Source organism: Tasmannia lanceolata, unplaced genomic scaffold (assembly GCF_043159265.1).
Source record: "Tasmannia lanceolata isolate RefF3 unplaced genomic scaffold, GAP_Taslan_0.1 ptg000015l, whole genome shotgun sequence".
Taxonomy (NCBI): Eukaryota; Viridiplantae; Streptophyta; class Magnoliopsida; order Canellales; family Winteraceae; genus Tasmannia; species Tasmannia lanceolata.
Window position 1 is genome coordinate 14,553,545 of NW_027518692.1, and position 12,348 is coordinate 14,565,892.

At 39.9% G+C, this 12,348-nt stretch overlaps 1 protein-coding gene across 2 annotated transcripts; it reads right to left on the reverse strand.

The window, feature by feature from the left end:
- Positions 1–663: 663 nt before the first annotated feature.
- On the reverse strand, positions 664–5,064 carry LOC143845371 (curculin-like (mannose-binding) lectin family protein / PAN domain-containing protein). Of its 2 annotated transcripts, none has more exons than XM_077353685.1 (2): positions 4,782–5,064; positions 664–3,014 (listed from the first exon to the last, which is right to left on the reverse strand). In XM_077353685.1, exon 2 carries the CDS (start codon positions 2,968–2,970, stop codon positions 940–942), a length of 2,031 nt encoding a protein of 676 aa, XP_077209800.1. In that variant the 5' UTR covers positions 2,971–3,014; positions 4,782–5,064; the 3' UTR covers positions 664–939. The 2 variants fall into 2 exon arrangements, with proteins under 2 accessions (XP_077209800.1, XP_077209799.1); XM_077353684.1 differs by having other exon boundaries at positions 664–4,635.
- Positions 5,065–12,348: the final 7,284 nt, after the last annotated feature.

Genomic DNA, 12,348 nt, shown 5'->3' on the forward strand with positions numbered 1-12,348 from the left:
ATTCTATGGTTCAATGAGCAGTCGAAATATGTGCAATGCAATTCTCATGTTTCATCAATATTCTTAAAATTTCTGCAATGAAAAATGTGCAAAGGTACAGCCAACAAGGGCAAGAAGAGTCAAATAACACAACCTAAATCACAATTGCATTGTTCTTTTGATGGACGTCCATCAATATCTGCCAATTTAAACATAAATTTGAGTCTAATAATTAGTTCTGGACTCAAAATCGATTCCCAAATCCAAAACAACAAGGCCTAAGTAGATCCTCCCAGTGATTGGTTCAGATTACTTGAACAAGAACTTACTCTGCTCTCAAAACCAATAGATATTTTAGCAAGAACAAACATCTATAATAAATTGGGCCACATAGAAAGCTTTTCTCATATACATCAGGGGAGATGGTAGAGAGACATGCTTAACGGCGCAGTGCCTTCTGATTTGCTCCTTTAGTCAATAAATAAATACATACAAAAAAGGAGATTTTATATGGTGAAAGGGCTTACAACAATACGGTAGGGGTACCACCCTTGATATTTGATCCAACAACAGCTCACATTTTGAGGAGCTGCTGCTGGATCAGATATCAAGGATGGTACTTCCACCGTACAAAGGCCTTATTGTTGTAAGCCCTTACACCATATAATTTCTCGCAAAAAAGAATACTTGCAATGGCTTCAGAATATCCGTCATCTTTACAAAGAGAAGCAACAAACTCCGAGACAAAAAGAAATACAAGCATAAAAATGGCACTTGTTAGAGTATTCACAGTTATAAGTTATAACAAGTTAACAAACCAAACCCATCCTCAAAAGCAAAACTCAAACCTGGCATTATAGGCAGCACCCCTCTGGACATGCCCTCTCCACAATTAGCTACATATTCATGTCCTCCGAAAAAACGACATACAAGCCCCAAAGACTAAGATATGCTTCTCATCTAAGGTGAGCTTTCAATGTTTTCCAACTCCAATTCTGAATGTATTTCCTCTGGTGGCCTCCGGCAAGTAAATGGGAATGGTGGTGGGTCCACAGGCAGTGTACCCTCCAACACTTTCACCACCTCCCCCATTGGAGGCCTTAGCCATTCGTCAACTTGCACACACCAAAATGCAAGTCTCAACATTCGCTCCAACTCTTCTGGATCCACACCCCCTTCAATCCGCACATCCAGCACTCTCTCGGACTGCCCCACAACCCACTCCTCATAAGCCCACCGACAAGCGTCCCCACCACCTTGGCATCCACTCACCACCAAAACTATCATCTCTCCAAACCTTGCAACATCCTCTTCGGCGTCCCCACCATTGTGGAGGGACCCAGAACCAATTCTCCCTAGCCCAAATTCAGTCACCTTGGTCTCCAAATCCTCGTCCAAAACCACATTCTCCCATTTCAAATTCCCATGGCTTACAAATTCCCTGCAACCCATATGTAAGTATGCCATTGCCCTTGCCACCCCTAGACACAACTCAATTCTCTTTCTCCATGTTAGCCTCTTGCTGAGTTTAGTTTCCTCTATCCATTTATCAACTGAGCCATTCTTTGCATACTCGTAGACCAAAAACCTGTGGTCTGACTCACAACAGTAGCCTTCCAGTTTCAGCAAATTTTTATGGTGAATACTACCTATGACTGAAATTTTACCCCTGAACTGCCTCTCCTCTATGGTGCGTACTCTCCTTTCTATACCCTTCAGGTCTTTGATTGCAACTGTACGGTCGTTTGGGAGCACACCTTTAAATACCTTTGGCCCAAGCTGGTGCTTGAAATTACTGGTCAGATCCTTTATTTCGGAGTAGGATAATGCAATCAAGTCTCTTGAATTAGGATCCATGGCAGCCAGAGATCCTCTTCTCGGAATGGCTTTTCTTCTTTTGAAGAGGCAGAGGCCAATTCCGATCTGAATTAGAATGAAGGCGATGAGTGTGCCTGTGGCTGCTCCAATGAGACAAGGTAAGCAGAACCCACGTGATCGCTTGTTTAGAGAAGGTGGTGGGGAGGAGGGGGAAGATGCAGGGAGTGTTTTGGGCAACACAGCAATTGGATCCAAACAAACTTTTATCAATGAGATCGAAGTAATGGAGGGATGTTCATAACCAGTGATGAAATGGGTTTGTTTTTTCCGACATTGGCCCGTACCATCGTTGGTTACAGTAACCGAGGTGCAGAGGGGGTCTTGCAGGCATGAATTCCTACACTGTTCTAGACTGCTTTGGGTGATTAAGTCATTCGGAGGATAAAGTCCATATAAGAACGTGTGCTCAAGTGCAACCATGGTGGAACCAGAACTACATTTCTGTGTATATGGTGCCAAGCATTTTGAATTTGAATCGGCAACAAAGCCATAAGGGCACTTACAAAGCGTGGACGCTGTTGGTGTGAAGACACAGACCCCACAACGACCACATGTGGCGAAGACATTGCATTGGTTCTCAACAGCTTGCCACACTGACTTCCACGATTTGGATGCTTCATCCCATGAATGCATCCGAAGATTCCCATCAACGTCTAGCCTGAGAAACCGGAACTTAACCGAAGAATCATTGTGATCTTCACCAAATTTTGACCAGATAGGTCTGAACCTTTGGTCTACAAGTTGCAGAGCTCCATCTTTTGTGAATGTAGCTCCCCTGATCTGGGAAGAAGACGATTCACTTTTCCAGTAACAGATATTGGTCTCCCAACAAAGTTTTAACTGGCCCAATGTATCCATGGCCAGACTGTAGTAACTAGAGACGTCGTTTCTACTTGCAGCTCGGAGGGTTTGAAAGACAGATAGATTCTGACCTGGAAGAAGGGTATCAGATGGAGTCCGAAAGCTTTCCCATACAACAGCTTGGTTTCGGTTTAGGAGGACAAGATTGCCATTATCGAGAAGAGCAGCTGAAGTGACGGAGAAATGGCTGGTGTTGCTGGTCCAGGCAGCAACTCCCTTCGACGAATCAAAGAGAACCATATCTCCAGACATGGTAAGATGAAGAAAGGAACCACAGCCAACCGAAACATCAGCACCTGCAACCCAAACCATAGCTTGTTTATCGAATGGGATTGCAATCGAATTGAAACGGATCCCCACACTGTAAAGGTTAGGCTGATCGGAGTGGTTGAAGAACCCAAAAGCAAAATTACCGTTCGAGGAGATCCAATAATTGTTTTCTTCAATGGAGAGCTTAGAACCTAAGGGAATCCGTGAAGTGGCAATAGATGTGATGGGGAAGAAGAGGAAGCCAAAAAACAGACAGAGAAGGAGAGCCGAATGAAGGAGAACAACCTTCTGTTCAAGCATCTCTGGAGATAATTCGATACAAAGAAACTAAACGTGAGGACAAATATCTTACTTCTAAGCTCCGTAGATCATTTAGGAGAGTCAAATTCCAAAAGCCCACTTCAATTGTTATGTATAGGTGAGCCGCCAAAGAGAACAGAGAAAGAAAATGATTGCAGGTCTCATGGCTTTTGAGATGAATTCAAAACAAATCTTCAACATAAGACGCAAGTGATTAGGCCAAATTGGGGGAATTCGGGTTTGTGCTTTTTACAGTAAAAAAGAAGGAAAAAAAATGCAGTCAAAGATGGAGAACTTCAATTAGCATCCAGAAATATTCTAAGTCATCTCAGGGCCCATATGAAAATTGGGTATTGAAGCAACAGATTTTCCATCAATCATTTGACAAATAACAATTGGAGAAAGAAATCTCCGCACCTAAACCAATCGATTGGTGGATAAGAACTTTCCAAGAAAACTTTTTAGATTCAAATAAAGAACAGAGGCAGAATGTAGATTTTGACTGCGTTAGTTTGCGAAAAGAAAACAACCAAACATGTATTGAAAATCTAGTTCAAATGCCACTCAATTTCCACGACCTAAAACAAAGACCTGGAAGGAGAAAGAAGCTTAATAACGAAATTTAAACTTCCATACACTAAAAGCAAGCCCTAGAAACCAGTCGGAAAAAAAAAAGAAAAAAGCAAGCCCTAGAAGGTGGTTTTTGAACAAGAAAAAGGTTAATTTTTCAGGACGAAAGAGATAAGCTGCACGAAACGGATAAATGTGGAAAGCTCAACCGTTCTACAGTCACAGGGATAAAAAAAGATAACCTTTAGATCGAATAAATACTATGGAAAATGCCACAAAAAGGGTTAAAGATCAGAATAACATCTCTTCTAGGGCTACAATAGCAAAACAATGGATATTTGGGAGATGAATACGAAACCCTAGGTAGAAGAAACACTGCCAAAAAGCACATTTTCGGAGCAAAATCGACTAAAAAAATATCTCAAATCCATGAATGAAAAGTTCTGCTGGTTCACAAACCAAATCAGTCCTTCGAACGCGATCAAAACCAGAAACCCTACGTAGAACAAACGCTGCCAGAAAGTCACATTTTCGGAGCAAAATCGACTAAAAAATATCTCAAATCCATGAATACACAGTTCTGCTGGTACACAAACGAAATCAGAGTCCTCCTCCAAATGCTATCAAAACCAGAAACCCTAGGTAGAACAAACATTAGCAAAAAGACACATTTTTCGGAGCAAAATCGAGTAAAATATATCTCAAATCCACGAATGAACAGTTCTGCAGGTACACAAACCTAATCAGAGTCTTCCAAATGTAATCAAAACAAGAGATCTGAATGCAGAACAGTAAAAAAAAAAAAGGAATTAGAAAAACATAACCTACAGATAAAAATCAGAGTACAAGACCCATTTCTCAGCCAGAAAACAAGTACTAGATGTGAAAAATCAAGTCGAAAAGCAGAGCTCTACGAAACGTACCTCGATTCTTTGAAAAATACGAGAAATTTTAGTAGCCGAAGTACGGAAAAATTTGCTATCCAACGGAGGAAGAAGGAAAATGTTCAAAGGAAAGAACTTGAGAAAGAAAATTGGAAGGATGTGTGAGAAAGAGTGAAGAAAAAGATGGATTTCTAGGGTTCCGGCGATCTTCGAGCTAAAAAAGGCAAAAATTTTGCCGGAGATCGGTGATTATGCCGCCGGCAAAACTGGGAGAAGAAAAAAGAGCTAAACGGAATACTCCCGGTTATGGTTTTTTTTTAGGTCGAGTGGGGTTCTAGAATTAGAATTCCCAAATATTCTCCTATGGACATATATACCCCTGTTTTTAGAAGATAATGACAGAAGTACCATTGTTATTGTATTAATGTCAGATGGGAAATGTTATCAGCATTACTGTATTTTCACTATTCTGACGATGGCACTCTTCACCTTATTAAAAGTACGGTATGGCCCGCACCATAGGATGATCCAAACTGTCCATTAGATGGGCCACATCCTAAATAGATTGTGCCCCAGAAGTCATTTCCATAGGTTGATCCTAACTCTCCGATCTGAATGTTAGAGGGTTGATCTTAACCCTCTATAGATCGGAGGGTGAGGAACAACCTATGCAAATGACTTTTGGGGCACAACCTATTTAGGATGTGGCCCATCTAATGGACAGTTTGGATCATCCTATGGTGCGGGCCATACCGTACTTTTAATAAAGTGAGGAGTGCCCTCATCAAAATACAGTAGTGCTGATAACATTTCCCATGTCAGATAAAGAAAGGGAAAATGATTTCAGCACTCAAATGTTTTGATAAACATGTGCTCACTTGTTTGTCGTGTAGTATTTAAAGGGTTGTAAGATAAAGTTGATGGTGCAGGTGAAGTGTAAAATGCGAAATTAATTTGAAAATATCTACCCAAGAAAAAGACATCTTGAAATAATTGTGTTAAATTTTTGGGGAACAACCTATTTAAGTTGTGTTACATCTTATGGACAGTTTGGATCATCTTATGACGTGATCCGTACAATACTTTCTAAAAAATAAGGGCTTACACCATATAAAATCTCCAGTTGGAGAAACGGAAATGATTTCAGGCGCTCGAATGTTTTGATAAACACGCGCTCACTTGTTTGTCGTGTAGTATTTAAAGGGTTTTAAGATACAGTTGATGGTGCCGGTGAGAATGTGAAATGCGAAATTAATTTGAAAATATCTATCCAAGAAAAAGACATCTTGAAATAATTGTGTTAAAATGTAAAGTTTCCCTTTGACCATTATCAAGCGAAAAGGCACACAATTTGCGAAATAATAAAGAGAAAAAATATCTAACAATGCGCAAAAGTTTAAAAAAGAAAATACAATACATATCAATCGCTCTTTTAGCGTTTCACTTTCTTATTAAATTTAATTTTATAATTTTGATTTTTCACTCCTTTCTATTTTGGAATGAGTTTTAAAGTAACATACACAAAAAGGTGAAAAACAGTCTCACCTTTTTTTACTTGGACTTATGACATTTTTCCAGGGCAGTGATAAATCGACCCCCAAATATCTTAAATCGACCCCGTATGTGTCTCTGAGATATTTGGGGTCGATTTATCACTCCCTTTTTTCTGTTGGCAGTAGAGAGAGACACATAGGAGGTCGATTTAAGATATTTGGGGGTCGATTTATCACTCCCTTTTTTCTATTGGCAGTAATGTTGGCACTACCATGTTTTAATTACACAAACTCACCCTGTCTTTTCTCATCTAAATGGTTGTCAAAGGTTATTATAGTCCCCAAAAAGCTCTCAGGAGCCAAGTAAAAATGTAAAGACAAGTTGAGTTTGTACAATTATTAAAACATACCGGTGCCATTGCCAATATCAATAGCCTTCCTGTTTTATTTGAATAAAATCTTAAAATCTAAAAAAATCACTTATTTTTAATTCCAATGTACATAACACACAAAAAGACAAAAAAAAAAAATTATTGGGATTTCCATGAGTTAGAAGTTTGTGCCCAATTTTAAAGAGAAAGAAGGGGTGTAAATCAAAAGGGTTTTTATTTTTACTTCGGCTTCAATTTATATATGGGATAAATAAATACCTTATAAATGTAAATTTCTTCACACCTATTAAATATCTTATTCATGTAAAGTTTCCAATAAAATTTGTATGGTTGGTAAGCAGGAGTTTGGCAGGACTCTACTTTACCTTGTAAAAATTTAGTACTATAAGTATGCAATTTTTTACAGGGAAATGACACATTCGCACCTTCTTTTGACTTGGAGCAGCAGCCTCCACGGTAGTCGTAAATACACGCCTAGAGGGGGATGTCTCAAGTAAACTGTCAAATTGAGGTTGGTGAGAACTTTTGAGAAATGTAATACCCTTTCACAGCTGGTTCAAACATATAAAACAAGGAAAGTTAAAAGAGGTAGAAAGGCTCTCCCATTAGTCTAATGGGAGAGCCCTTTTACCCTAATAGGAGAGCCCTTCTACTATTTTCTTGCAAGGGCTTCTATGAGTTTAGCATTCCTCAACTATTTCAAATATCTCCTAAATTTAAATCTCTTTATAAATATTAAATACTTGTAAATTTCTCTAACGACCCGTTTGGATGCCGAGAAGATTTTGATTTGGATTTCTCACATTTGCAGCCCTTTTTGCAATTTGGATCGGATCAAATTCTTGGATTTCTAATTCAACAGCTTAAAGTGAAAAAAAAAATCAGATTTCTAAATTTGCTGTGGAAATAAGAAATTAAAAATCCACAGATCTGGCAGTTTCCTTCACCATCTTTGCTCCTCAACCTCTCCCCTCCACTAGGAAATAACCCCTTCCCTCTCTGTCACCCTCAATTCCAAATCCAAATACAAAATGAGAGGTATCCAAATGGGCCCTAAAATAATTGAGTGCCTTAAATTTCTTTATAGCCATTGAGTACCTAACATTTTTCAGTTCAGTTCTATTTTTACCTCATAATATGTGTTATTATATGATACATGCAATTATTTTTTACAAGAAAAATAAGATCCGATGGGGCCCACTTTTTCAATGATCCAAGCCATTCATTAGTGGGCCATGATAAGGATGGACCATGCACCAAAATCCAGTTCACCAATCACGTGACCTCAAGGCATCTTCTTTACAACTTGGAACCCTAGTATCCCACTAACGAATGTGGGAAAAGGAGGAGACATATGAAATGATGATCAAATTTAAAAAGGGAATTGCAATAATAATACTAAAAAGTTAGTCACCAGCTTTAAAATAATTGTATTTTAGGGTATGTGACATTCATTCCGCCCATGTGACCGCAATACTAAAAAGTTAGTCACTTAGCTTTAAAATAAGAGTTTTGCTAACCCTTAGGGCGATTAACTGATGCTTAAGGGCACTAGTTAGCAAAACCCTTAAAATAATTACATTTTATAGAACCATGTGACCAACTCAACTCAATTCAACTCAGCTAAGCCTTTGTCACAAACTAGTTGGGGTCGGCTAATGAATCCTTTAGAAAATGTTCATGAAGTTGAAAGAATCTACTGGGCTCAAATTGACTAAGCCTAATCCTGACACTTATAGAGCCATATGACCGGAATACTCAGAAAGTTACTCACCAGCTTTAAAATAAGGTTTTTGCTAACCCTTAGGGCACTTAATTGATGATCAACAAGTGCCCTTATCGTTACATTTTTAGGGCTTGTAACATTCTGTAGAGAGCCATGTGACCTCAATGCTAAAAAGTTAGTGACTAGCTTAAAATAATTACATTTTTAGGGTATGTGACATTCTATAGAGCCATGTGACCTAACTGAGCCCACTTTTCTAGCTTTCTATCTATAAAATAATTAAAATAGAAGACAGGGTGTGTATAGAGATGGGAAAGAGAGAGAAGGAAGAAAAGGTTTCGCATGGTTAGGATTGCACACAACCAATTCATAAAATTTTAGAAAAAAAAAAACACACACACACATACACACTTAACGTCTAACCTAGTGTTTGACTATTTCAAAGCCTTCACGGGCATCAAATCTCCACCATACATCTAATGGGCCTACATTGATCCAACACATCTAGTGGGCCCTACCACAGATGGATCAAAGTCCATCCTAACAATCCAATCAACAGAGTTGTGTACGTTTTAAAAGCATAATTAGACAATAGTTCACATGGGGCCCAATTAAATCAACCCATCGTTTTCAAATTAGCTCTTATCCTATAAAAAAGTAGGAAATACCTTTTATTTTTGGAATTTGCTAGCGTCCATGGCAGAAGGAATTTCGCTGTTGCATCTGACAGCGGCCACCTCATGAATGAAGACAAAATCTGCACTGCAGTGAGCCTGTGTGGCTGCTGTTAGATGCAACAGACCATCCCCGAAATGCCTTACGCGATGGAAGCTAGCAAATCCCTTTATTTTTACGCACCATTACATAATAAACTGACGTTGATTAAACAGGGGGACAAGTTTCACCACACCCCACTCCGTTTCTAGAACTTTTATACCTAGTGTCATCAAATTTACGGCCGTTGATTTTTTGTAGTCCTATTGGATGACTGTTCTGCATGGGACCAGCAAGATCACATGACTCATGGTTAACAAGATCAATGGCATAGATTACACATACATTTTCCTGTGGGACCCAAAAACTGATTTTTAGCAGGAAATGTTATCAACACTACCGTATTTTGATGAGGGCACTCCTCACTTTATTAAAAGTACGGTATAGGATGATCCAAACCGTCCATTAGATGGGCCACAGCAAAAAATAGGTTGTTAAAGTATAAAAGATAAATAACGCCTTTCTCCAACAGCTTAAGCTTTTGGAGAAGTTGGTAAGTTAACATGGTATCAGAGCCAAAGGTCTCGAGTTCCAACCTCCCGGATAGCAAAAATCCACATGCGATGGTCGGCCCACCAAAGTGAGACCACATGTGTCACGTGTTTGCCAAGTGGGCCACACGTGCGGAGGAGTGTTAAAGTATAAAAGATAAATAACGCCTTTCTCCAACAGCTTAAGCTTTCGGAGAAGTTGGTAAGTTAACATAGGTTGTGCCTTGAAAATCATTTCAAGTAGGTTGATCCCAACCCTCCGATCTGAATGTTAGAGGGTTGACCCTAACCCTCTATCGATCGGAGGGTTAGGATCAACCTATGGAAATAATTTTTGGGGCACAGCCGCTTTAGGCTGTGGCCTATCTAATGGACGGTTTGTATCATCCTATGGTGAGGGCCATATTGTACTTTTAATAAGGTGAGAGTGCCCTCATACAAAATGCAGTAGTGCTGATAACATTTCCTTCAATTTATTTACTATTTTGCCTCGTTTGTGCATCGAAGTAAAAACAGCTGGCACCCGTATATAACACTGCAGAAAGGCAAATCTTCATGGGTGATGATATTTTCACCCCCTGCAGTACTTGCACACCCCCCTTATAACGTGATTGGACATAAAGACAAGATCTTTTGAAAAGTTAGCCTATGTGGCTACCACGAAATGCCTTCTACGATGGTCCCTAGCAAATCCCAGTTTTGGCTACTGTTAATTGGCACTACGATGGTTTAATAATGGGCCAAAATTACCTTGTCTTTAATGTTCATTTCAGATTATGACAACCGATTGTCAGCCCTTAACCTAATCATGGACCCAAATTTGAATGTAATTTTGAGTCCAATAATCGGTTTTGGACTTACAATCGGTTGTCATAATCTGAGATGAACGGGCCTTCATGGTTGCCAAATTGGCCTAAGGCTCCCTTTCTTTCCACGTGAAATGGGCGTAAAATAGATCTAAACCGTTAATCCACAACGTGGATTCCAAAACAACATTCCACATTCAGAATAAAATTGGAGGGTCATGATGGTTTGATAGGGAAGGTATTTTGGGGTGCAACTTGGTTCAGATTGAATCGGGTTGGGTTCAACCTGAAACTCCCATTTTTTGAAGTCTTTTTCCTCCAACTTAACCCAAAGCTAAAGTGGGAACTCCCATTTTTAGAAGTCTTTTAATTTCTCCACCAACTTAAACCACAGCTAAAGTGGGAACCGGTAAGGGTGATTTTTAGGCTCAATCGCCCCTAAAATCTGGTGGCTGTTGTAGCTGAAAAAAGAAAAGATGGAAGACTAGCTGAGAGTAGGTGAGTTTGAAAGGCAAGATCACTAAGACTATCTCAATAGAATAAAAAAATTTCTTGAGTCAATTAGTTAGAGATATGGATGCATCACTAGCAGACATACTTCAGAAATTGGAGGATCCCAACTGCTGGATTGGGTTTTTCTTTATTTTTGAATGTAGACCTGGCAAATGCGACCCTTGCCCGCGGGTCGACCCGACCCACCCGCAAATTTGCGGGCACGGGTCTGAGTTTTAGTGACCCGTCAAAACTAACCGGCGGGTGACCCAACCCTCAAAAACATGGGTCGGGTCAAGTCACCCCGCGGGCACCCGCGGGTCACTTGGCTTTTTTAAGCATGGTGATTTTGTTATGCTAATCTAGTTAGATGGCTTTTTTTTCTAGTGCAAAGGATGGTGATTTTGTCATGCTAATCTATTTTTTAAGGATTTGATGCCTGAATAGGTTATGGCTAGCACCATAGGTTGATCCCAACCCTCCGGTTTGAATGTTAGAGGGTTGATCACTTGATCCTAACCCTCTATAGATCGGAGGGTTAGGATCAACCTATTGAAATGATTTTTGGGGCAACACCTATTTAGCTTGTGGGCCATCTAATGGACGGTTTGGATCATCCCACGGTGTCGGCCATACCGCCCTCATCAAAATCCAGTCATAACATTTCCCAAAATAAACAACTGTTTGAATTTACGGGTGACCCGCGGGTTGACCCGGCCCACCTACAGGCGCGGGTCACCTAAATTCTGACCCGCAAAAATGCGGGTCATTTCCTGACCCGCACCCGCGGGTTGACCCGGCCCGACCCACCCGTTTGCCAGGTCTATTTGAATGTCAACTGTTGCTCATTTTTATTTTTTTTCAATTCAGGCCTTCTCCGTTTTAATTGATCTGGTGACTGTTGATGACCGTTGATTGAATGTGTTAAGATATTCCTGTTGAGAAAATCTACCGAGCAAATCCGATCTGATCGTGCACAAATTAACGGAAAAGTGAAAAAAAACAAGAAGCAACCCACAAGATGAACACCGAGATTTGGTGTGGTTCGGGCGAGAACATGATCTTCAACAAAATTACAACGATAACAATGGATTGATCCGAAACCCATAAATCCAAACCTTTTTCCTTGCCGTCTCAACCAAGACCGTACACAGAGTAACCCGAGAAGAAACCCGAGAAGAAAACTCTTTTTCTCTCCCTTCTCCCTTCATGTAGCCGCCACTAGAGAAATTAATTTCAGTTTCCCACAAGGAATGGGAAACAAGACAACTTTCCTATCAATTCCGATGAGAGATTTTTGGTAGGACAACCCATCTCAAAGGCACAGTTTGGAACTCAGGGTGGAAGAGATGAAAATAAGGTGATTTCATAACGAATCTAAGGCACATTCTGTCAAACATGGAGTCTACATACTTGTATTGGCAGTCAAGCG